At 45.8% G+C, this 26,826-nt stretch overlaps 1 protein-coding gene across 12 annotated transcripts in view; it reads right to left on the bottom strand.

Moving 5' to 3' along the window:
• Positions 1 to 6,087: 6,087 nt before the first annotated feature.
• The window catches only part of PHF20L1 (PHD finger protein 20 like 1), a 55,776-nt gene continuing 35,037 nt past the window's right edge, over positions 6,088 to 26,826 (bottom strand). For 11 of the 12 annotated variants that reach the window (XM_059672330.1, XM_059672329.1, XM_059672331.1 and 8 more), the window contains 12 exons: positions 24,551 to 24,803; positions 22,417 to 22,605; positions 21,947 to 22,153; positions 16,973 to 17,029; positions 15,712 to 15,819; positions 15,028 to 15,192; positions 14,236 to 14,417; positions 13,238 to 13,337; positions 11,784 to 11,979; positions 10,423 to 10,789; positions 9,025 to 9,187; positions 6,088 to 7,807 (listed from right to left, as the gene is read on the bottom strand). In XM_059672330.1, coding sequence (XP_059528313.1) covers positions 7,665 to 7,807; positions 9,025 to 9,187; positions 10,423 to 10,789; positions 11,784 to 11,979; positions 13,238 to 13,337; positions 14,236 to 14,417; positions 15,028 to 15,192; positions 15,712 to 15,819; positions 16,973 to 17,029; positions 21,947 to 22,153; positions 22,417 to 22,605; positions 24,551 to 24,803 — 2,130 coding nt within the window. In that variant the 3' untranslated portion in view covers positions 6,088 to 7,664. The remainder of the gene's footprint in view (positions 7,808 to 9,024; positions 9,188 to 10,422; positions 10,790 to 11,783; positions 11,980 to 13,237; positions 13,338 to 14,235; positions 14,418 to 15,027; positions 15,193 to 15,711; positions 15,820 to 16,972; positions 17,030 to 21,946; positions 22,154 to 22,416; positions 22,606 to 24,550; positions 24,804 to 26,826) is intronic. The other variant, XM_059672338.1, reaches the window with a different exon arrangement.

Raw genomic sequence — 26,826 nt, 5'->3', positions numbered from 1 at the left:
CCTGGGCCCTTCAGGGGGTGAAGGGGGAGAGGCGCTCTGCCCCAGGGCTCTGGCCAGGGAGCCTTTATGGAGCTGCTGTGCCCACTGCCCCGCCCACGGGCACTCAGGAGAGCAGCGCCACCCTGTCTCCTCTGCTGCGCACAAGGGCTCCTCCACCCGCGTCTGCTCCCCGAGGACACTCGTGTGGCCAGTCGGGGGTGAGAGTCTTGCTGAGGACATGGGGGTGCAGAAGAGGGTTGGGTGGCTTCCAAGTTCATCTTTACACAGAAAAGACGAAGCTCGGGGCTTTGTTGGCCACAGGCTCAGGCCCACAGGGAGAAAGCAATCCCCCTTCCTTGCTTCCATCCCCCATCCTTCCTTCCTTCCCTCCTTCCCTCCTTCCCTCCTTCCCTCCTTCCCTCCTTCTCTCCTTCCCTCCTTCCCTCTTCCCTCCTTCCCTCCTTCCCTCTTCCCTCCTTCCCTCCTTCCCTCCTTCCCTCCTTCCCTCCTTCCCTCTTCCCTCCTTCCCTCTTCCCTCTTCCCTCCTTCCCTCCTTCCCTCTTCCCTCCTTCCCTCCTTCCCTCCTTCCCTCCTTCCCTCTTCCCTCCTTCCCTCCTTCCCTCTTCCCTCCTTCCCTCCTTCCCTCTTCCCTCCTTCCCTCCTTCCCTCTTCCCTCCTTCCCTCTTCCCTCTTCCCTCCTTCCCTCCTTCCCTCTTCCCTCCTTCCCTCCTTCCCTCCTTCCCTCCTTCCCTCCTTCCCTCCTTCCCTCCTTCCCTCTTCCCTCCTTCCCTCCTTCCCTCCTTCCCTCCTTCCCTCCTTCCCTCTTCCCTCTTCCCTCCTTCCCTCCTTCCCTCTTCCCTCCTTCCCTCCTTCCCTCTTCCCTCCTTCCCTCCTTCCCTCTTCCCTCCTTCCCTCTTCCCTCTTCCCTCCTTCCCTCCTTCCCTCTTCCCTCCTTCCCTCCTTCCCTCCTTCCCTCCTTCCCTCTTCCCTCCTTCCCTCCTTCCCTCCTTCCCTCCTTCCCTCCTTCCCTCCTTCCCTCCTTCCCTCCTTCCCTCCTTCCCTCCTTCCCTCTACCAGTGTTTGTTTAGAGCCCATCAGTAGCAGACAGGAGCCAGGCAGTGAGGGGATGGCAGAGAACAAAACAGGCACAATCAGTAGCATAGGATGACCCGCCGGCGTGGCTCAGTGGTTGAGCGTTTACCTATGAACCAGGAGGCCATGGTCCGATTCCTGGTCACAGTCAGGGCACAGGCCCGGGTTGTGGGCTCGATCCCCAGTGTGGGGTGTGCAGGAGGCAGCCGATCAATGACCCTCTCTCACCATTCATGTTTCTATCTCTCGCTCCCTCTACCTGCCTCTCTGAAATCTATAAAAATATGTATTTTTTTTAAAAACACAGTATTTGTATATATAACTACTCAGTGTTGGTTACTATCTCATTTTTGTGTTTGTGATACAAACCACGGAAAGTAAAACTCAACAGTTATTTTAACTGACAGCGTGTGGCCTTAAAAACAGGTGAGAAGCCCTGCTCTGCACATCCTGCCTGAGGAATCGCACCAGCCCACGGCTCCAACATCTCTGGCTCCAGCTCCAGCTCCAGCTCCAGCTCCAGCTCCAGCCCCAGCCCCAGCCCCAGCTCCAGCCCCAGCTCCAGCTCCAGCTCCAGCCCCAGCTCCAGCACCAGCTCCAGCACCAGCTCCAGCACCAGCACCAGCACCAGCTCCAGCTCCAGCACCAGCACCAGCACCAGCACCAGCTCCAGCTCCAGCTCCAGCCCCAGCACCACCAGCCCCAGCTCCAGCTCCAGCCCCAGCCCCAGCACCAGCTCCAGCCCCAGCACCACCAGCCCCAGCTCCAGCTCCAGCCCCAGCCCCAGCACCAGCTCCAGCACCAACGCCAGCGCCAGCTCCAGCACCAACGCCAGCACCAGCACCAGCACCAGCTCCAGCCAGACTTGTCTGTCAAGCTTCTGGCCCACGCCACCTGGATGCTCCACAGATACCTGACATCCCACCTGTCCCACATGCTCCTCCTCGACATGCTACTGCTGTCCAGTAGCAAACCTGAGCGCGTCCTGAACCTCCGCCCTCCCCCTCATCAGCCTCCGATCCTACAGCGAGCCCGCACTCCATCCCTCGGGCACGGGCCCTCTCCTACACCCTCGCTGCCCCTGCCTCCTCGGCCCCCCAGCCTGACCAGCTGACCAGCACAGCCTCCCCCTGTCCTCCCCACGCCCGCCCTAGCCCTGGCCAGGCTGCTTCTCAGCTGTAGGGGTGGCGGATAGAGACACACGTCTTGTGAGTCAGAAGCACGGATGGGTCTTGGCGACCACTCCACCTGGGGAGTGGGCATAGTAAAGAATGAGGCATGGACTTAGATCAGCGGTTCTCAAACCCCCTTTGGGGGTTGAACGACCCTTTCACAGGGGTCGCCTAAAACCATCAGAAAACACATATATAATTACATATTGTTTTTGTGATTAATCACTATGCTTTAATTATGTTCAATTTGTAACAATGAAAATACATCCTGCATATCAGATATTTACGTGACGATTCATAACAGTAGCAAAATTACAGTGATGACGTAGCAACAAAAATAATTTTATGGTTGGGGGTCACCACAACATGAGGAACTGTACTAAAGGGTCGCGGCATGAGGAAGGTTGAGAACCACTGACTTAGATGGCTGGAGAGGCTGTAAAGAAGGCGCATGAGGAAGGGCCCCCCCCCCGCCCCCCGCCCCAGCGGCCCCTGCCGCCCCTGTATGGGAAGTTAGCCCCGGGCTGTGGGAGCAGCGCTGTCCTCACTGTCAGGACGGAGCATCACAGCTGATGGGACAGCCTCCCAGGGCGCACGTGCAGAGCGGGCCCCGCCTGTGCCCAGTCATCCTCGCTGGCCCGGCCCGGGAAGCGACAATGGCGTCAGCGCCTCCTGCCGGGCCAGGCGCTCCGCTCCACCGGGTTTGGTGCCTGGGGGACCCTGGAACTGGGGGCAGTGAGCTGAGGCCACTGCAGACCCCCCTGGAGAGGGCGAGGCCCAGGGGGCTGTGAAGGTGAGCCCTCGGGGCCGGAGCTGCGGGCAGACTGGGCACAAGGGCACGAGGAGAGGTGCTTCTCTCCGCCCAGGCAGCAGAGCGTGAGCCGGAGCCACGCCAGCACGGCCTCCGCACCCCGAGACCTCGCTCATCGTGACTCAGCTCCTTGTCCCCAGTGCCCGCTGCTGGGCAGGCTCCCCACCGACCCTGCCACCTCCCCTCTCCTTGGCCCCAAACACAACCACTCAACCTCCTCTCCCACCCCCTTCCTTCCCCAAGACTGGGGGCTGTGCCTAAGGGGCGCCTCCTGGAGATGGGGGGCGGGGGGTTACTGGAGAGCCAGTGGGACACAGGGGAGGAGATGCTTTGAGACATCAGGTGTCACTGTCTCTGACCCCATCGGCCGTCACCCACCCGAGACCCACCGAGCCTCCTGCCCTCGCAGCCCAGCCAGGCCCTGCGAGACGGTGTCTCCCCAAGTCCCACCCGGGAACTCACGGCCACACACACTCTCCTTGTCTGGGTTGTGGGCAACCATGGCCGTCCTGGTGCTGGACTCTGCTTCCAGAAGGTGGACACACACTCCCCTCTGCCTGCCGAGCACAGCGGGACCCCGGACACTGCAGACAAAGAGACAGAGGCTGAGCAGTGGAGACCAGAGCAACCACGTGGCAGCAAGTGCCCTGGACTTCGTTTTGCCTCGTGTGTCTCAGACCGGGCACTGGAGAAACAGCAATCTAGAAAATTCCAAAAAGCTTAGGTCCCGAGCCCTGCGCCAGGGTGGCGACCGGCTGCGTGAGGAGAGGAGCTGTCACATGGCTGGGCAGCCCCTCTCGCTGTGGGGTCCTGGAGGCCCAGTGGGGAGCCTGGACGTCCACCCCTCCTGGTGGTGACAATAGGTGCCTCTCTCCCTTCCTAGCGGGTGGTGTCTGGAGGGGCCTGGGGACAGGCAGGACAGCCACCACGTCCCAGCAGTCACTAAAGGTCACATGGGAGCCTAAACCCCACCCCAACCAGCGGGAACCAGGGCCTGTCCCCTCCAGGTGTCAGCAGAGGCGGGGCTAGAACCTGGATTCCTACCTCCCTCCCGCCCCCCGCAGCAATGAGGGGGTGCCCTTCCCGCACCGCAGTGCGCTGTCAGTTCTATGGAAACGGAGGGTTTAAATGAGAACCAGGATTTCTTAGCACAACACCCACGTCCAGGCTGTGACGAAATCACTCACCTTACCAAGAAGCAGGAGAACAGCACCTTGAAGCGCCAGCTAAGTCAGAGGCCGTGGGTAACACGCACGATACACAGCACGGAGCGGGCCGCGGTCAGTGGCCAGGTAATCCTCTAGCCTGGAAGAGGCTGTTTTCGTTTTGTTGGTTTTTCTTCCAGAATCAACTGGACTTATTTTTTTAATTATTTTTATTGTTGATAATATTACAGATTATCTCCCGTTTTCCCTCCCCTTGCCCCCCTCCTCCCAGCCCTTAACCCCCCCGCCTCCCCCCGGCTTCACCACCTTATGTGTCCATGGGCTATGCCGTGTATAAGGGGTTTGGTTTGTCTCTTCTCATCCCCCAACCCCACATCGAGGTGTCAGTCTGTCCCATGCCTCCCCGCTTCCGGTCTTATTTTGTGGGTCAGTTCATTGTGTTCACTAGATTCCACAGGTAAGTGAGCGCGGGCTAGGTCTTTCTCAGACTGGCTTGTTTCACTCGGCATCATATTGGAAGGGGCCGTTTTGATGAATGAGAATGAACAGTTAACATGCCAGTAGTGATACTTCCGTGACCCGGTTTTTATGAAGAACGGTGGACACCGTGGGACTGGGAAGCAGAAAGACACCGGCCCGTTTTGAGGGCCGGGCACACCCAGTGATGAAACGGAGACGGGGAAGAGAGAGTTTCAAGCGGGCGCTGGGGTGACTGTCAGCAGAGAGGTCGGCAGATCCGGGGGCTGCGGGGAACGGGCCGCGAGTGGAACATGCGGAACAGGAGCATCCGAGAGGAAGCGTGTGCGAATGAGTGTGGAAAAGGGGACTTGGCCTGAGATGACGAGAACCAAGAGCCGCGGAGAAAGAGGGCACTGCCCGGGTGTGAAGAGAGCAGCTCAGCAGGCCCACACACCAGGGTGAGGAGGCACGGGCTGGTTCTCAGCCTCACACCGAGGATGGCCGCTCCCCGCGAGGCTCACCCCTTCCTGGCTGGGTCGCAGTGAAACGTTGCCGGGCCAGTATTTAAGCAGATGTGCTTTTTACAAGACTGAACACCAGTTCATCTGGAACTTCTCACAAGAGACTTACACCCTCCTAACCAAGGAACGCTCAGCCACTACTTGCTGAAAGGCTTCCATCAATCCTTGATACGCTGCATCGAATGGATATGTATACAGAAGTGATTTGACATATTGACTTCAAAAAGTCTAAATTTAAAAATTCATTCTTCCAATCCACTTACACAGAAGCAGAGCAAAATTTCAGCCACCTAATTATCTATCAATGGAACTTCCAGTTTGCTGGCTGCTGACAAACCAAGTGGTCTCATTTGAAGACACCACAAGAACAAGACGCATTAACACAGCCAGGCACTGAGAGGGTGCGTTAGGCACACAAGGGTTTCTCTGACTGGGACAAGAATCCAGGGGCCACCCCAGGCACTCATAGGCTAAGGAGGCTTTGCACCATTGTTGAGAAAAAGGATATAAATTCACTGTCCAGGATGTACCCATAAAAGGGAAAAGATGAGAGCTCTTGTTTTTAAGCACAAATGAAAGGTACAGTATCAATCTTGAAATACATTCGCAAATTTACCCCACACATGGAATACAGGCACGTTATTTTTACTTTAATATGCAAGTTTAAGCAACTCTCCACAGTGTCACCTCTACGGAAGCTGCCACCTCAGTGGGTCTGATGAAGCTACTGTCGCAGGGACACCCAGGACTGTGTTGTCTGCTGGACTTGGCGCCTGTGTCAGGCTCAGAACCTCAAGGGCAAGACAGTGCTAATGACTGCGCCGCAAGTTCTTCTCGTCTTCACATCAAAACACAGGCCGCAAAGAGGCGAGCGGGAGCCGCCAGGTATGTGGCATCGTTTTAATAAAGTGTTTTACATACAGTACCTTACATATAGAACAGTGTGTTTGCAAATTTAAATAACATCTGAATGTACAGTGGCATGAATTCTTATCAAAGATAAATTCAAGTTTCCTGTCTCTCAGTTCTGAATGCACGTATACAGACCGCGAGAACTGATCCACAGAACGAGGCATAAAATATTCAAGTGTCATGTCATCAAACAGCCTCCTCTGAACAGCCTTTCCCCCCCTTTTTAAAAGAGTTTCAAAACCTGTACATACATATTTAATTTTTAAAAACAGTCTGTTAAAAGGTAACATTTCATGTTAACCACCAACCCTTATAGTCTATGGTAATAAAACTAGATATGCGTAGATATAAATATGTGTGGGCTATGTACATATGTACGCCGAGGGTTTGCTTCAAACAAGCGTCCACGCGGCCGCATCCCTGCGCGAGCGAGTGCAGGCGCACAGAGCACTGCGGGCAGGACCGGGCTCGGAGCCCAGCAAGAGCTGACACAGCAACTTAGTTGCCTTTGGTTTCCGAAACGGGTCCATCTGTGATCAAAGTGAAAAGTTCTGAGTGCGCATGTATTTTTTAAAAATAAAATTCATCTTCAGAAACGCAGCTTCTCCAGGATCCCACTACCAGCAGTCGGGAGCCCCTGCCAGGCCGTCCGGGTCGCTCCCTGCCTCGGTCCGCGGAGGGTATTCCCGTTGCTTTTCTGAAGGAAACACTGAGCAGTCGGATGAGTCGGTGCGAAGCCTGCACGCTGCAATCGCCTGTATGTGTCACAGGCAGGGCAGTGGCACGCACGCTTCCGAAGGCCTGATGGCACCTGTAAGACTTGGGGGGCAACCCCCATGACACCTAAAATCCTCCTTGCGGCCACATCATCCGCATTTGGCACACGGACCCTTCTGCAACCCTTTTGTTTTCAATGAGCTTAGTGCCCGCCATAGACTCCAGTTCCCTGGTGTTTGCCTTTAGAAGTCCATTGGAGTGAGGTGCGAATTCCACACCTGTCCTCCCGTCAGTTTTCCGATCAAGGACATTCCTCACCTAAGAAACAGCTCATGATCCTAAAAGTAGAAACACTCTGTTTCCAGGCAGCTGGGTCAACTGCAGAGAAGACAGCTCTCACGGCAACTTACAGAACTTGGGTTTCCTCTACATTTTTTTTTTTTTTTGGCCAAATGCTGGTTTATAAACAAGGATCTTCCTACTACAAACTATATAGATACACCATATCTCTTTCTACGGTGTCTTGAGTTTTATGTAATCAACTACTCAAAAACCCTGCCCATTCAATTCCCTCAGTAGAGCCCATTCCACTTCCACTGATCTTGGCAATATCATTGTAGCTTGCTCATAAATTGATTTTCACATTAGCATCCTTGATAAAGTTGTTCTCCATTCCCTTTTCAAGGTGCCAGGCTATGATGTCACAAATCAGGAAGTGACCAAACAGCCCTGTGCTGTTACTATCTACCCAGCAGCCACGTGGGCAGTGAACACCACCCCACTGGAGAGCGCCCCGCCCTCTCCCCCAGGCTTGGCGGTCACAGGGAGCGCAGCGTCATACGGAGCACAGCGTGGCTATCTGCTGCACCTTGCCCATGTCCATCAGCAGCTGCTTGAGGTGGCGCTTCAGTTGGGGCAATCTTGTGAGAGGGTCGGGCGGCTCCAGCTCCCCTGTGAAATCCAGCCAGCTCTCCAGAACTGAAAGAGAGAACCAACACATGTGAATGCAACTAGAAGAACAGCCAGAACTGGTATCATGAGAAGGCTGCAAACGTGATGGAGACGGTTCACTTCCCTTTTCGAGGAGGCCGATATGCACAGCCACTCAGCAGCCTTTATATCTTACCCCACAAGGGCTCAAGCCTCTCTTGGTAAGCTTAAACTACTGCGATTTTAGGTAATTTCTCTCTTTATATATGTTTAAATTAACTATTTTTTTATAAAAATATATTTTTGATTTCAGAAAGAAAGGGAGAGGGAGAGAGAGGTAGAAACATCAATGATGGGAGAGAATCACTGATTGGCTGCTTCCTGCATGTCCCCATCTGGGGAGGAGCCTGCAACTCAAGTATGTGTCCTTGACCAGAATCAAACCCGGGACCCTTCAGTCCCCAGGCAGATGCTCTATCCACTGAGCAAAACCGGCTAGGGCAAATTACCTCCATCTTGAATGTCTCTTTTTACTCTCTCATGGAATAGAGAGAAAAAAGAAAATGTGACACTTTCCCTTATTATTATTAATAAAAATTGTAGAATGCAAATTCATTGCATTCTGCCTGGATGCTTAGTATGTTTATGTGTTTTTAAAAAGTAATGACAACATAGAATTGAAAAGGACACAGAAATTGCCACCTTCTTTCCTTTGTTAAAAACGAACTTCTGATTAGAGTAGCTGAGTTTCCCTTAAAATGAAGTAGAGACAGTTTAAGCCTAAATGAATAGTTACTGTGAGCAGGCACAGGGCAATATTTCATAAACATCCACCTGAAGAAAACAGAACACAAACCCTAAGATTATACAGTCACATTGTCCCAAGCTTGGAGACTGCCCACGCCAGCTGTGTAAGCACATGTAGAGGGAGTGAGGGAGTCCCCTCAGCATGGCCAGCACCTGCAGTCTCCACCCCACAATTTGAGAAGCTTTAAACAGCTCTAGCTCTCAGTGATTAGAGCATCGGCCCAAGGCCTGCAGGGTCCTGGGTTCGATTCCGGTCAAAGGGCATGTACCTCAGTGGCGGGCTCTCTCTCACATCAATGTTTCTCTCTCTCTCTCTCTCTGTCTCTCCCTCTCCCTTCTACTCTCTTTAAAAAAATAGAATATTCTCAAATGAGGATTAACAACAACAAAAAAGCCTAAAACAACGTCTTCATAATTACATACTGTAGTAACTGCATTTTAGTTCTTCCTTAAATTACCATCAACTTCTTTTTCTATGAGATCCATCCTGCTGGTGACTTCATTCTGCACGTTCTCGATGTGCGTAAGGAGGTTGAGCTGCCACTGCAGATGTGCGTCTCCTGGGTCTTCGGAGCCCTTTTTATCATTATAAACAAATACCATATTCTTTTCGGCTGGATTCTTCACCAAAACACCATTGAAAAAAACAAAGAGTTGGATGTAATGTACCATCATAAAGAAAAAGATAGATTAAAAACCTCATCACCCACAAAGGTCAGCGAAATCCAATCAAACTCCTAGACTATTCTTAAGGAATTCTAGCCCATAATCAAATGACAGCTGATGGTCCATAAGAGCAGACATGTCTGCTCCATCTCCCCACAATGCCTAGCAGCACAGTGCTACACAGGATCAAAGGTACTAAAACTCGATAAACAAATGAACTCGCTAAGACAGTCTATAATTAGAATGTCCAGCTAATTCAGACTGACCCCTCCCTCAATTCATCTTAACTGATGACACACACAGATGGCCGGCAAAAAGCAATGATGGAAAAATCAAGAAAGTTGGCAAAGACCAGTATAAAGTCTAATTAACTGCAGGCGGGACTGGACTGATGCAGTGAAATCAATGAGGCAAGGGAAAGAGAAAACTCTTAAAAACTTAAGTGCAAACTGCTTGGTGCACACACACCAAACCTGAACTCAGAAATAACCCATTTCACAAACGGGATATTAATTTGACAACATAATTTAGCAAAAGTTTTATGAAACGCAAGCTTCCCAAATTCAGTCAAATATGTATTTATGGTGATTACTTGATAAAGGGAGCCAGACAATGAAGCACTAACTTGAAAGTGGCATTGCGAATTAAAACTTGATTTTGTAAAGATGAAGACACATCCCTGACAATCCCCATCAATAGAAGGTTTATAGACGTTCACTGGACACAGAGCTCTAGGAATTCAACTTACCGCATTAATGGAGCTGATATGTCTATACAAATATGCTAACATTTTTAAAAAGAGGATTAAAGTGCCACCCTTTATCTTACACATAAAAAAGACAAATTCTATTAAAATATATACACACCCATGTGCATGTTCCTGTTCTCACACAGACATTTCCATTGGGAATAGAATGTGGTTCATGTTTTTGTGGGTATCTAGGTGTGCTTATAAAACTGAAACTTTCGTTAGGGCAAAAGTTTACTGAAATAGTACAATTCTGAATTCGGGGATAATTAAGCGTCCAAAAGGCCCGTGTTTTCTCGTAGAGAAAGCGGAACTTGTCTTTCCCCTCAGGAGGCACTGCGGCCTCGGAACTGTGAGCGAGCTCTGGGACTCAGGCGGGCCTTTTCTTTCCCTGTGCTGACCGAGCACATGCTCCATCACAGACACGGGGGACTAGCCCTACCTGTGCAGGTGCCCCATCTGCTCTCCCCGGGCACTGCGCACGGCGTCTCTCCCTCAGGTACAGTTCCTGTTCTTCCTCACAACTGCTGACCTCATCCTCCTCGGAGCTCCCGGGGTCGGCGAGAGCTCTGCGGTCCGGGCCGGAGCTCGGCGGCTTCTGGTAGCTGTGCTCGCTGGTGATGTAGGTTCCTTCCACTTTCGGGGGCGCCTGGGGTGGCTCCTTGTGGTTCTGCACATGGTGTTTCTTTTCTTCAGGAGTAACTGTGTCTTGCACTATTACTTTTTTCTCTGCCCCTGCAACGACTTGATCTTGGTCTTTCCGCTTCCCAGAACAGGCCCAGAGATGAAGGTCAGGATGGTGTTTATTCCTTAAAACAAAGTGGAGAAACAGCAATTAAAAAAAAACACAACCTAGCAACAAGCACAATGCATAAGTTTCACCATCAGAATGACGCAGCCAGCCTGGTGATGCTGCCTTCTGTGCGCGGAGTGCCTCCCTCAGGCCGCCTGACTCCCGGCTAACCAACTAGGGAACCGGGTTAGGAGGAGGTCGGAACTCAAGACAAAAGCAACGATATTCTGTAGGTTGATCTGCCCCAGTATTTCACCCAAAATTTGAATTCTCACAATTAGATAGAAATAGTACTCAGGGGGAAAAGTAACAATGAATTTAATTCTGTTAATATATCGACTTCTTTTTCTACAGGATTTTCACTATACTATTTTTGCATTGTATGATATGAAAAACTTTTATGTGAGCATATTTTAAAATCTTTATTCAATCAAAAAGTGATACTTGCCCAGGATGAAATCTTCTGACTACGGCTGTGGACAGAGTGAAACCCTTGCCACACACTCCCATGTACCCAAGGTGCGGTCCCCCAGGCTTTCCCTGCACACACAGAATTCTTTCAAAACAGCCCAGCGTGCACCTTCTCTTCTTACACACGCAGAGCTCTCACCACCTGCCTTCCTCGAATGTCACATGCCTGGCCATCCTGCATGTCAGTACCTACAGGTTTCCTTATTTTCAGCCTAGCGGCTAAGCAGTACCACTGTACACGGTCTAATCACCCAGCCAACTCCCCACCGACAGGCGTGTGTATCTTTACACACGGGTGGGAATGTGTCAGCCAGACAACACTCTAGCTATGGACCTGCTGAGTACTATATGCACATCTTTACTTTGATAGGTACTGTCCACGTAACCACATCCAAGACGTTATTAATCTCTCCTCTTTTTAAGTTACAATTTATTCAGTAACGATTCTGCCTTCTGCTGGTCTGAACCTTCACAAGGCCACGCGGTGTGGTCTGCATTAGGCTTTCCACTAAACGGGGCCAGCCCGGTCAGCGACTCACTTGAGGATGCCGATCTTCAGCTGCAGGCCGTGCAGGACCTCCGTGACGCCGTAGACGTCAGCAAGCAGGTGGTGTGTGGACACGATCTTTTTGGCATTAAGGTGAGAATAATTCTCCTTCACGAACGACAGCCCGCACATCCTCCCATTGTTCAGCCAGTCCTTGTCGTGGCGGTACTTGGCGCTCCACCTCTGCCCTATAGAGGGAGCGGGCATTCATCACCAAAGGTCCCACGCCTCAGGTGTCTGTTCAGCTGCCACCCTCACATCCTCAGTGAGCAGGGCGAGCTCCAGAGTGAAGACAGACTGCAAAGGGCACGGGGCTCTGAGGGCGGGCCCGGGAGGACTCCCTGCCCCCTGAGGACAGGCTCCATTAGGAGTGGCGGCCGCAGAGGGCCCAGCGGAGGGACCCTGGCGTGCACTGCTTTCCACTTTGCATCATCTGCCATCTGCCCTCTGAAAAGGCTGAGGGCCGGACAGAAATGAGACAGGGACACCTGTTGTTCACTCACCTGTTGTGACCTGGATACGAGAGAGAGTCCTAGACAAGGACTAGGGACCCCTGCCCATGGCTGAGATCTGCAGAACCCTACGGAATCCTGTACTCTTGATGTCCACAGGAACTATACCCCACTATTAGTTGTGTGTCTGTGTCCCCACTACACTATAAGGAAGAGGAGGTGTCATTAGAATCAGTCAGCTGACCTCTCCCCGGTGCCTCACAGACAGAAGGCATGTGTAAATGCTGCTGAATGAATGGACAAATGTCTGCATTCATGTCCGCCTGCTTCTTCACTTACTGCATTTTTTTGATAGACATGAAAACAATTCATTAGCCTCCTTTTGAAGCATGCAGTGCGCTTCTGCCTGGGAAACGGAGAGCACAGACAGAGCAGAAGTGCTCCTCTGAGAGCCCGGAGGAGGAAGGCCTCTGTGGACAGCACCGAGCGGCTCCGGGGGAGCAGGTCTGCATCTCAGTCCTGCCACGTCTAGTCTGTCCTTGTGCCCAAGGATTCCACCTTCTGTGCCCAAGCTGCCTCCTCATGAAATAAAGGGACCACACGTGATCATCTGAGATCCCATCTGCTCTGAAAGTGGTTGGGTGTATAGCTCTACGAGGAACGTGACAAAACCAGGGCAGCAGAGTAAGTTCAGGACAGCCTCCACTTGAGAGCCAGGCGTGGCCTGCTCAGCAGTGCCCAGGAGCACAGGAAGGGGCATGTTCTGCTCCAGGAAAAAGGTGAACCGCCCTTCCAGCACGGCAGTACCATGTGGATGGACTTATGGAAATGTCTTTGCCTAAGTCATTCATATAAAAACTACTTGAAAATCTTATACAGAAGCAGAGTCTGAGTGGCAAGGAAGGAGCAGCGTCCTGTGCAGCTGTCTCCCTGTGGATTCATCACAAGACCTGTGGATGTGGGGAGTGTGGGGCGTCGTGGGTGGGTGTCTTACCGGGAGGGTCGCGGCAGACGTAGCAAGTGTACTGCTCCGGGATGCTCTCCTCCAGCAGCCCCAGGCACACGCTGTGCTGCCAGCACAGACACTCGTCGCACTGCGGGACAGAGGAGCCATCATGCGGGCCTGCCACCCACAAGGGTCCTCCCGCAGCCCTCCTCCACACAGCAAAGCCAGTGAGCGCTGAAGACGAATCTCATTTTGGAAACAGTCAACTATTTCAGGAACTTCCTCTGGTTGCACCCATTAAAATGTGCTCTGATAAATTACTTGATTCATTAAAAAGTCATAAACCTATTTCTCTCATCTATTTTCCACTGATTTTTAGGTAATTACATGTTTTAAACTCTTAAAAATAGCTTATTAAAGTGCAGAAAAAAATTTTTAAAGGCAGGTTTATAGCAATGCCTGTAACAATAATCTCTTAAAGTACCAACTGTAAATCTGTAGTTTTCTTATGTGAGAAAACTACTGAAAAGGGGGAGAAAAAAGGAGATTACTATTTTTATTCCTGAACTAACATCTCCAAATCTCCCGTGTCATCACAAAGCGTGTGCTATGCCTCTCTTTTCTCTTAAAGATGCTCTGCCCGCAGGGAGAGGCCATCTGTCCTCTAATCTTGAGGGCCAGTGGGATTTTGTTTCCACGGCTGCCTGGTGAAGGGAGACACACAATGTAGATCACAACAGGGATGCAGACCAGCAAGAGAAGGGCTAGGTCCGCCGTCAGTGTGGATGCTCACCCATCCGAATGGCTCCTGAAATGAACTGCAGCTTGAGGGCCGCGCACTAAACACCCTGGCAAAGGGGGAGAGTCTGTCTAAGAAAGTCTCTTCTCTGGGGAAGAGACGTCCCAGTCACTACTGCTGCGTGTGCACATCACGCTGCGTTAGACACCTCTGCCTCCCGCAGCACAGTGAGGAGAGAGAACACAGAAGTGCGGTGCACTGAGGAGCCCTGAAATCACTCACGCTTCCCGCGGGGAAGGCAGCTCACCTGGATCATGAAGCCATTCTCCTCGTCCATTTCACAAATGCATCGCACGATTTCATTAAGAGCATCGTCTTCATCCTGAGATTCCTCAAAGTTGGTGGAGTCGAAGTCCTGATTGTACTCATCCCCACTCAGAAGCAAGCTCTCTGTGGAAGAGTCATCTAGGAACTCCACGTCGGTCAAGTCTAGACACACAGAAAGGGATCTCAGCACAGGCTTCCAGTTCCGTGGGACGGGATCACGCTACTACACACTGAGCAAGCAATGCTTTTTCTCGTACACTGATGTGTTTCTCTCTCTTTTCCTTCCTCTCTCTAAAATTCTTTTACAAAAGAATTCAAAGTCCATTTTTAAGACTAATATAAACATTTGGAGAAAAAGCATGATCTTTGGAGTTAAGATCAACCTTGGTTGGAGTTTTAATTCTAACACCAACTAACCCAAAAATCTGCTTGATTTCCAAGTCTCTGCCTGTCTGCCTATGCAATGTGGATCAGAAAAGCTACTTTATAAGCTGGTAGTGAAGAATATGAAAATAGATGTAAAAACACCTGCAGAAAAGCAGAATATGATAGAAACTAATAGTTTCTTCCTACCATCTGACCTACTACTAAGTATAAAGTCAATTTTACTTTATATGCTTTAAAAAGTAGCTCAAACTTCCAATGTTGACATTTCCATTTAGTTTATAGAACTTTTCAAACTGTGCTCAGACAGGCCTTCAATAAAGAATGTTCTACCCTCAGATCTACATTTTAAGAACCTGAGACTTGTTTTAAGCATTAGTTCACATACTTTCACCGCTGAGATCCACTGACAGAATCGCCCTGGGGTACTGATACGTGGTGTTCTTCTCCGTAAACATGCTGCGCAGAGCCAGGGAGGGCCCCGAAGGCCGAGTCAGCGGGGAGCAGCACCTTTCTAGAAATTCTAGGGAGCTGTCTTCATAGTCTGAATAGTCTGCAATACAAGACACACAAAGGAACAGTAGTGCCCAGTAATCAGGAAGAGGTACTATAAAGATAATGAGGTCAGGTTTCAGACACATAATGATCACACCACCACTTCCTCTTCCCACCCACGCCTCGCTAGATGATTCTGCGTCTCATTGCCTGGGTTTGGCAGGCTACCCAGTAGACTGTCACTGGTTTTCTCACTGTTTTCTGAAAGCTGAATCAAGGCACTATGAGATTCTAGATTGAGAATAACTCCTTCAGTCCGCTCAAGGGTGCCTGTCAGGTTATCTAGTCCGCCATAAGGTGGGAATGGAAGTCTCCAACTGTTGCAAAGATTAATTTACAAACCACTTAATTTATAAACCTAGCTCCTATTTTCGAAATTATCTAGACAAAGGAAAGCTACAGGAACTTCTCAGTTCTCATCCACATAGGGATCTTGTCCTACCTCCATTTTGGTAAAAGAAGAGAGAAAAGTTGAAAAAAAAAAAAAAAAAGGCAACCGCCATTTTAATATACTTACCATGCTGCTTAGATTTCTTTTTCTTTTTCTTCTTCTTCTTCTGCTTTGGTTTGTAGTGATCTTTGTCTCTCTTCTCTCTTCTTTCTTTATCCTTTTCTTTTCTCTTACCTAAATGACAAGAGAGAGAGAGTCAGGAATCAGCCTGCTCCTGAGTGGTTCCTTTGCGGTTAACCTAAAAGCAGCATTTACGTTTGAATCAGCTATTCCAGTCACCTGCCCAGAGTGATGGGTTCAATTAAACTGTTCCTGTCCTGAGTCTGGAGCTCCTGATGAGCTTATTGGACTATAAGAGGGGGTCTTCATTAGCAGTGCTGAGAATCCCAACTCCTGACACCTTGAAGTTAACACAGACAGTAGTTAACATCTTTAAACGAGGAATATAACTCAGCTTCCTGATGTGGCAAGAAATAAGCTCCGCAATTTCAGACCGTCTGAGGAGACTCAGCATTTCCATGGATGATTTAATAAAAATATATTAGAAGATTAAAGAAAACTTGATGATCTCTTTACTTTGGAAAAATAAGAGAGATTAAACCAACCCATAAATAATTCCTTCAGTCTTCAATACTTCCCCAGTGTGTACAAGAATGAAAACTAAAAATCACACAAAAAAATGTATTTCATTAAACTTACTTTTCCTAAAATTTCCTTTTACCCAATCGTGTACTTTAAAGAAAATAAATGGAAGTTAAAGCAGTATCCTAGAATATTTTATTTAAAATTAATCCATCACAGATATTCAACTATTGTTCCAACTCAGAAAGGGTTAGTCTGCGATTTATCATCCAGGTTTAATCAACTCTCAGTGACCACAACCCAGTAGCTAAACTGTAGAGTATTTAAGACTGTCATCGTTATTCCAAAACTTTTAGACATTATAGCACAGCTGCTAGAAAAGACAGCATAAAACTTAGTAACTTTTTTATATGGTAGTTTAAAGAAGATAGCCTGGGAAAAATGACTATTTGATTTCAAAGTATCAACAACATTCAATGGCAGCTTATTTTTAAATAGCCACAGCTTTAAAGATGTTTAAACACACAGTTCTGAGAAAGCCTTAAAGTCCATTGACAAAAATACACACAATCTGTAAGATAGGCATGAAAGACATCCTGCACCTGGAGATGACCACCACCAGTAAAGGCCCAGACATCGCTCACGCCTTAAGGAGCACTACCGGGAAAGAGCCAGGGACACACCAAGTCCCCCCACTGCCAAGCCATTTAGTCTTTTGCGTAAAGATTTTACTTTCTGTTCATACCAAATGCTGTGGAGCTTTTTTCTTCCAATTTCACTTTTTTTTCTGTTTTCGATATTCCTGCAGGTTTAGGGGGAAAATACGTAAGTTTAGTCAGAGAGGGTTAAAAGTATAAAACAGTGTTTTAAATTACAATTGATCACCAAGAACTCTACATAAGACTCTTTTCCCCTGGAAGTCTCCATGATTTTAGTGCCTGAACTAGTAACAAAAACACAGGACTTCTTACTTTGAAGAACTGGTAAGTTAAGGGGGATTTTTGCTCCTCAGACTACCAGACTAAACTCGTGGTTCCACTGTTAGCTTCTGGCCTGGAGCCATTCATCCAGTCTCTGCACTTCAGCTCCTTACCTGCCTAACAGGAACCAGAGTATCTACTCTGTGTTGTTGCCAGGACTATGTGTCAAGTGTGTAATATGCTTAGACCACCCCCTCCTCTGTGGTGGGGTAATCATTGGAGCCTACGTCATTTCTAGAATAACTATGGGTCTAAATATGAAGAAATATGATAAGCTAACTGCACGAGGCAATCAGTGGAGATCCACTGCGGCCCAGCGCTGGGCAACTCAGATGCTGAAATGCGCCTGTGGCAGGTCCATGTGGCATCTCTGCTTCCGTGGCAGTTCTGACATAAGTACTAGTCAGCTCATCCAGGAAAACAGTAAACTTATTAAAGCATACTGGTTTTCAACAACCTATATGAAATTTCAACTAATATTTAAACTCCGTTGCCTACAAACCTGTCTTTGAATGTAATCATAAATGTGGTGTTACATAATGATAAAAGCCAAAGTGGAATTATTGTACAAGTTGTTTTTGGTCTTTATCTAAATGTAAATACAAAGGCTTATTGACACATAAAAATATTCAATCTTAATGACATTTCAGTTTTACTAATTGTTCAAAATACATTTAAACCAATATGCACCCCAATAATTGTAGCAGACACAGACACATTTACTCAACCTTCTAACTCACAGTCAACCATTCCCAGTGCTTACATGTGTCTGGATTAATCTAAGAAAAGTACAACAGTACATTTAAAATACAATTCCAGTTCATTAAATCACGCTTTAACATCATTACTTACAAGTTCTATTTTTGAATAATTTCAATACAGTATCAAAAAAGCTAGCATTTTATCTTCAACTATCTATAATAATAAAAGCATAATATGCTAATTAGACCAGATGTCCTTCCGGACAACCTTCCAGACGAAGTCAGGGCTGTGAGGGAAGCCAGGGCCGGCAGCCAGGGGAAGGAAGGCCCACTCTTACACGAATTTCATGCATCGGCGGGCCTCCAGTTTTATATAATTTAATTTAACACAATAAAAATATAAAAATACCACTCAACTTGAATTAATTTAATAAAGCTCTAATAAGTTAAGTTTCATATTAAGTCAGAATATTGACGATCTCCATGACAAAAAATAAAACGGTCATTAGAGCTAAGAGAAATACAATTAAATTTCCTTATTACCAAGACTGAACAAATGCATCACTTCCTTTCACTAATTACTGTTCGCTGACTACTAACAACAACACCATGAAAATTCTACAACTTTGATGCAGTCTTCTTAAAGTTGACGAGGCATGCGCAGTGCAAACCACAAGAGCTGTGCTTGCTAAGCCCCCTGGTCGCAGACACCTGCAGAAGCAGCCCTGGATCACGCCAGTGCCTGCAGCCCCTGGTTCCCTGAAGCATCGCCTCTGGGGTGAAAGGTGGGGCAGGGATGGCATCCCCTGGGCTGGTTCAAAGAGGAGGAACTACTGAGAGGGCTGCCTTTATGGGCTGCAACGTGCGAGATCCCTCAGGTACTTGGAAAACAAACCGGTTATGAACCGCTGCTCAGAACACAGGTCAGGACAGCATGCAAATCATTGAGGTTTTCATGCAAGTCACATGGCTCACAGGGTTTTTAATCAAAAGGTGTCCAATTAGAATGAGACCTGAATTCCATTACTTCCATCAAAAAATAAAAAATGAAAGGGGTAATAGAAATAAATTCGAATTCCTCCTACCCTGCATTCAAACACTGTGTTCAAACCTCTAATAAATGGACTTTCAGTCATTAGCATTTAAAACCATGCATAGCCTTGATTTAAACAACTAAATCACCAGCCATCGCCCATACGCAAAAGATCCTCACTTTTCAACAAATTTACAAATTCATTGTATTACAAACCTACACTCCTCTCTCCCTTTCACTTTTCTAGAAAACGGTCCTACTACTCTTTCTCAAACAGCTACTTATAATACTTAAAAAGTAGAAGAGTTACTATGCCTTTCCTCCATCCCAGTACATTTTAACCATCAGAAAAACAAGAACCACACTCCAATGGTAATTAGGCATATTTCCACAAATTTGTAAGACATTCTGGAAAAAAAAAAGATGAGGTCAATACTCCAATTAGAAGCTAAAGCACCTGAATCAAGGATGTGCATGCACAATCACTACTTAGACATTTCAGGACATTTAAGCTGGCTAACACACCTCTTAGTTATTGCAGAGCTATGTATACTGGTTTATCTTTCTGTCTTATTACTGTATCTATATAGATACTAGAGGCTCGGTGCACGAATTTGTGCACGGGTGGGGTCCCTCTGGGTGGCCTGCAGGGATCAGGCTGAAACCCGCAGTCCAACGCCACCTGCATGTGCCTGCTGCAGGCTCGCACCCAATCAGTCCCGATAGGGAGAGGCTTGCGCTGCCACAGCAGCACTTGCCAGCCATGAGCCCTGCATCAGGTGCTCTCCCAAGGGGAGTGGCCTATGGGATCAAGCTGAAACTGGCTCTCCAACATCCTCTGAGGGTCCCGGATTGTAAGAGGGCACAGGCCAGGCTTAGAGACCCCACCAGTGCACGATGCACGATTGGGCCAGGGAGGGACCGTAGGAGGGCTCTAGGGAGTATCCGGCCCATCTCACTCAGTCCCAATCAGCCAGATCCCAGCAGCAAGCTAACCTACCAGTTGGAGCATCTGCCCCCTGGTGGTCAGTGGACGTCATAGCAACTGGTTGATCAGACTGACCATCTGCCCCTTGGTGGTCAGTGCACATCATAGCAAGCAGTTGAGCAGCCTTAGCATATCATTAGCATATTATGCTTTGATTGGTTGTTCAGTTCTGCTGTTTGGCCTATTTGCATATTACCCTTTTATTACCCTATCTAATAAAGAGGGAATATGCTAATTGACTGCCCCACCCACAAAGATGGCAGCGCCCATAGCCAATAAGGAGGGAATATACTAATAGACTGCCACACCCTCAAAGATGGCAGGGCCTACAGCCACAAGATGGCCGGCAGGGGAGGGCAGTTGTGGGAGATGAAGCCACCAGGGGAGGGCAGTTAGGGGTGACCAGGCCAGCAGAAGAGGGCAATTGGGGGCAACCAGGCCAGCAGGGGAGGGCAATTGGGGGCAACCAGGCCTGCAGGGGAGGGCAGTTGGGGGGGACCAGGCCCCAGAAGCAACACACCCAGTGGCCTGCTTTAGATCACCCCCCATTTAGCTCCACAAAGGACACGCCCAAAGGGTAGACTCCTCAGGCACCAGAGTCCTGCTAAAGTAAATCCACTCCATGGGGCCAGCCCCTGCACACTAGCTAGAGTCACAGCCAGTCCTCACCGCCAGTCAGCCTGAGGGTCAATGTCACCCACGATATGCCAACAGCAATCAAGGCTCAACTAGGGCACACAACCCACACAAAGAACACCCTGGAGCACCAACTCAGGTGACTAGGGCGTCTGCACCACTGAACACACTGAGGTCCACACCAAGACACATCATAGTTAAAATGCCAAAGGTTAAAGACCAAGCAGCAGGAAAAAAGCAGTTGGTTATGTACAGAAACAAATTCCTAAGACTTCCGGCTGATTGGCCAACAGAAACTCTGTAGCCAGAGGAACTGGCAAGGAATATTCCAAGTGATGAAAAGCAAGGACCTGCCACCAAGATTACTCTACTCAGCAAAGCTACGTTTTAGAATTGAAGGAAAGATAAAGAGCTTCCAAAATAAGGAAAAGCAGATGGAGTCCATCACCATCAAACCAGTATTATAGGAAATTGTAAAGGTATTTATTTAAGAAGAAAAATAAAAATTAAAAATAGGAATAATAAAATGGAAATAACTACATTCCTACCAATAATTACTTTAAATGTAAATGGATTAAATGATCCAATCAAAAGACACTGGGTGGCTGAATGGATAAGAAAACAAGACCCAAGTGCCTACTATATAGATGACTGTATAAAGATGTGGTACATACATACAATGAAATATACTCAGCCATAAAAAATAAAATCTTACCATCTGCACTACATGAACAGACCTGGAGGGTATTATGTTAATTGAAATAAATCAGTCAGAGAAGACAAATACCATATGATTTTAGTAATAGTGGAAATCTAAAAAACAAAATAAATGAATAAATAAAACAGAAACACACTCATAGATATAGAGAACTGATGATTGCCAGTGGACAGGGGTTAGGAGGGGGTTAAAAAGGTGAAGGGATTAGAAGTTCCAATTGGCAATTACAAAACAGTCATGGGAATGTAAAGTACAACACAGGGGTATAAAGTCAATGATATTGTAATATTTATGCATGGTGCCAGGTAACTACTAGACTTACAGTGGGTATTGCTTCATAAGTTATATAAATGTCTAATCACTATTCTGTACACCTGAAACTAATATAAAATTGAATGTCAACTGTAATTGAAAAATTTTAAGAAAATTAAAATTAGAAAGAAAAAGAAATCGAGAGAGGCAGGGAGAAGCAGATTAAAGTGACAAAGTAAGAAATATGTCCGGGGCATATGATAGCATATGATGGCACAAAAGAACTTTAAACAGAGAGAGAGACCCTATCTCCCACAGACATTACATAAAAGTGTTTTTTAAGAGAATTACATATGCCAATGTTTACAGCCTATAAATGCAAGCCTAGCTGCTCATAAAATGAACTGTTACCTGAGGCTGTCGGGGCTCCTCTTCCGTCAGGTACTGCTCTGGAAGAAGGATTTGTGAGCATCTGCGTATCTTCCTTGTCTGCCCTGGCACACTCATTATGGTAAGAGGGATCTGGAGCTAGCGGTGCTGTGACTTCCAAACCACGACTTAAGTCAAGAGGGAGACAGGGTCCCAGCTTCTCAAGCGACAAATGTGCAACATCAGGCACTACACAAAATACAGAATGTGATAGAATATTAACACCGATAAACTGGCTCAGTTCATATCCACGTGGATTTAAATGTTACGTGAGCTAAACAATGCCTGGCACAAAGCAGCACTCCGTAACTATTTGTAGAATACACGAAGTTCTTAAAAGTCCAAAAGACGTAAGAAAGAAGAAGCAGAAACTTCTTCGTATTTTAAGTCTTTGTCTCTTAGTACTTTATCTTCCTTTACGTGTGGCTCTGTAGGAAATCAATATACATTACCCTCTGGTACTGAGGTCGCCTGCTGACTCTGAGCACTGATGGAGAAGACTCTGCCATCAGCGGCTGGAGAGGGAGGAGACACCTTTTCTCCTGAATCATCAGGCACGGGCAAGGTGGCCAGGCGCTGCGATCTTCTCCTCCGCTCGCTATGCTTGGAAGGTCTAGGGGGGCTCACAGACTGTGGAGAACCTAGAAAAAAATCTTCAATGTTCACGAAGCAGACACATGCCGGGTTCATCTTATAATATTTGAGATAAGTGGGAAAAGGCATTATATACTGCCCTCTGATGCTGTAAGGTATCCACAAGGAACGGCATGTTCCGAAGGTAATCAAAGGCAAAAAGTGTGCCCTCACAAAGAGTTCATCACAACTTCTAAAAGCAAAGCCTACTAGTATCAAAAGAAGAGAACAGGGAACATAAATTTCAGGTAGCGTCCCCACAGGACAGACTACAGTTAATTCTCTAATTGTAGATTGTCGTGTTAGTTGCCATTTTTCCTTTGGGAAAATCGTCTCTGTACAGCCAAAGATTAAAAAATATATATCCCTTCTGCTACATTACAAATCTAGAAACTCTATGGGGGAAAAGAGGCAGGGGCATGGGTGACAAATATCGGACATGCATCGTAGTTAGTGCTTTACTTGCCAAAGTAAAAAAAAAAAAAAAAATGTAAATAATTTCATCCCACCCTCATTCCCCTAAATGGATTTTTATAAGCATATATTTGGGCCTGATTCATTAAAAAAAATTGAACAGAGCTTTAATACCTCTTATGGGGAAATAATCAAGATCTTAAAATGACCCTACTCTTGCCCTTCTGTGTTTTGTTTTTAATAACTTGGTGAGTCATATAAGCAAGCATCTTCTAGCTAAATAACACAAGTTTGAAAATTCCTTTTTGCAACCTTTAATTTTCTTCCTTTGATATGGCATGTAAACGCTTGGTTATTTCCAACAGGCAGGATTACATAAGGCCAGTACAGTCACATTAATTTATGAGGAAATAAGTGGTCTAAAGAGGTTGATGCTTTGGGTATTCAAAAGTAATTTTACAAAAATTGAAATAAAAAAGGTGATAATTTAATAAAATTCAATTGCTGCCACATTGTGGTTATAATACCAAAATACAAAACAATTTCAAAATGAAATACTTAATGTCATGTGACATTGTTGCCACTACTAACATTATTTCATGCTAAGTGCTATAATGAGGAAACATTTGAGTTTTTCTGTTCCCATCCTTTCTACCCATTTATTAAAAAGAACAAAATCAAAACAAAAAAGTGTAAAAGATGGATAAATGTGGCTTAGTAGAAAATATGGCAACTGAATGGAAGAGGAGAGTAATGTATTTGGTTGAAACAGTCTTCTCAATGCCAACATTTTCAATTATTGCAGAAGAATCCGAAGGGAAGCATGTAATGCTCACTTACTAATCAGGGACTAATTCACTGGAAATGGTCCTTTACCAAGTGACTTCCCAGGGTAACTGGTTTTCATATTTTTCTAACTTCTAATACCAAACTCATATGAGCAAGAGTCAGCACAAATGTCTTACCTACAGCCAAACCCGTGTTGAAAGGCTATTTTTAAAAAGGCTAAATTAACTCTTGAACGATTAATGGTATTAGAACAGTAAAACCTTTAAAAATAAGATCAAAAACTATTCTTCTTTCATTAGTAATAACTGAAATTTGCACTCTAACTACTAGAATAAGAATGAACAAAATGAACTGCAGACGGGGACCCTGAAAGTGGGGACACCTACATCTATCCATAAGAATAGTCTTAGGACTTCAGGAAAAAGACTGGCCATGGGTCTTCTATGTTGTTTTTTGTAATGAATCAGGCCTCTCGTTGTACTTGGATTATTAGTTGAAGAGGATCAAGCTAGAGTGGAATTTGCGGTATTACAGGGTAAGGTTTCTCAACCAGCAGTAGTCTCTGAACAATACATCCGTCAGAAATGTCTACAGTTTGTGCCCCTGAAATAGTTGCAAGCTTCCCTATCATAGCCACTTAAGTCTGAATGTTTAAAAAGCAACCTCATAGAAATACAATATATCTACAACCAAACTGTTTTCCAGGTATCTTATAGGATAAGGAACTATTTCTTAAAAATCTGTGCTCACTAGTTTTATTTATCACTGAAGAAGAGAGCTGAGATACAAGCGTCAGATCCTCGACTTGTGTTAACTCTGGGGGAAGTGGTGATTTAGGGGGCTTTAGACACCCAGAAGGATCTCCAGATTCATGTTTGCATTTCTTGCTGCGAGCCTTCCCTGAAGACAAGGTTGAGGATAACAGTGCAGGTTTCTGAGTGTTGGCAGAACTGATAATGTCAGCTTCATTTTTTTTCTGACTTTGAGGTTTAGGTGAAATCGCCTGAATAAATAATAAAAAATTGATATTTTTATTTTGGTTTCTTCATTTTTGTTCTTGCACTCTATTTTGACTGTTAAGCAACTTTAGTATCCAAAAACATTGTTAAGCAACATATAACATTTCTATTACAAATGAAAAACCAAAAAGAACCCCACAAATTATTAACTAAAAGTTGAATAGGTTGTCTTTAAAGGGATGCTGTCAACTTTGTCTAAATTTGGCTTTAAAAAATGTATTATTCGTAATCTCAGAATATAAAAATGTGATCTTACTGGACAAATATTTTCAGTATTAAACTGAAATATACATCTTTTGAAGCCATAATTCCCAATGACATTCATAATAATTAAGTAAATAAACAGCATTTTCATGTCTTAGAGCATTAAAGAAATTCATTTAAACCTTTGACTTTCAGGTGTTTTCTTATAATTTCCTTTATTAAGTTGAATGTAGAAGTCTAAGTGGACAGTTTCCCTTTAAAGAAAGATCTCAACAGGAAAACAATGATCAAATTAACGAAACATTATCTTTAACTCATTTTAGTGCTGAAAGCTAGAGTTTCATAAGCATAATGCATCATGAAATCAAAGCCACCAGCAGTACAGAGTTAAAAGACTAAAAACAATACAAAACAAGCCAACAACAACAAAAAAAAACCAAGGAGTAAAACCAAGTGTAAGTTAAAAACATTGGATTTAAAAACAAAATACGTCGCATTCTTAGATGAGAGTTTTTACCTTCTTCCTGCCAACTGATACTTTTAAAAAAGAATTGGAACTTTGTCAGTTCTTTATTTGGCAATACAATGTCCTACCTGTGTAAAAATGTATGTGAATGTGTCCATTGATAACAGAAAATAGCCACATTGGATGGATTTGTAATCTGTGGTGTTAGAATGCTGTACTGTATTTCATTTTGATATTCTTATGAGAATATAAGATACACTTTTTAAATATCTACACTCAGATAGGCCTCTATAAAAAATCAAGTTGCTAGCACTCTGAACAATGTACTTGTCCCTCAGAAACTTTCAACTTCCATGTCTTTTGTGAGGGATGACCATCGGACCTGTGTCTGCAGTTTTCCAGAATATGAAAGATCATTGCTGGGGACCAAACAGCGTTCTGTTCCCATTAAAATACAAGGCACTCACATTTTGGTGGGAAAAAGTGTCTATTTGGCATTAAGTAGGACAGCTTTGAACGCTCTGGATGGCATGGTGGACAAACCACATAAAAGGGCTGGTGTCAAGTGTCCCATTTATTTGTCATCATTTCTACTCTTGAATTTACTCATTACACATGTGTGTAAGTGCACATGAATCATTTGCAAAGGTACTCCATAAATGGAAAGGGTCCCTAAGTTTATCATAAAAGGTGTTGCCAGAAAAGTAATTAGAGCCATTACTTGTAAATAAACAATTTTATTATTCATCTTCACATATGTGAGAGACATCACTACAGCATCCATTACTCTCGAGTTACAAAGTTATAAAACAAGATTTTAAAACTTAAATTAGTATCTTGATAAGGTGCTTAACTTCTAAACAAGGACAAATTAACATTTTAAAAACTTACTTAATTATGCATCTAATGCAGGTTTTATCCAAAAGTAAATATAACATAACAATTCCCTAATACAATTAAATAATCTGTAATTAATAATCTGAGAATTGGGGTTCAAGATCACAGAGTTTGAATGTTTTTAATGTAAATAAAATAAACCCATTATTAGCATAGTAAATTTTGACTGTAGGCCTGTTATAAGTTTATGTCATTGTGATACTATTTTACTCATTAGAAAAACAGAGGTTAGCGAGAATCAATGCCTCTCCTTTAGCCTGCTGTTGATACCAACTAAGACGTAATTGAGAATTTTATAACTCGGCTTTTTTACTTTGAAGCAGGACAAACAGCATAAAAAGAATTTGGTTCCAAATATTTTCACATTGAAACCAACCTGAATAACAAATTAAAAAATGAGGGAATAGTATTACGTTCCTTAAAAACCTTAAACAATGTAC

This window comes from Myotis daubentonii, chromosome 17, assembly GCF_963259705.1.
Source record: "Myotis daubentonii chromosome 17, mMyoDau2.1, whole genome shotgun sequence".
Classification (NCBI taxonomy): domain Eukaryota; kingdom Metazoa; phylum Chordata; class Mammalia; order Chiroptera; family Vespertilionidae; genus Myotis; species Myotis daubentonii.
Note: the sequence above shows the minus strand (reverse complement) of the source record. Positions and strands in the feature narration are given on the sequence as shown.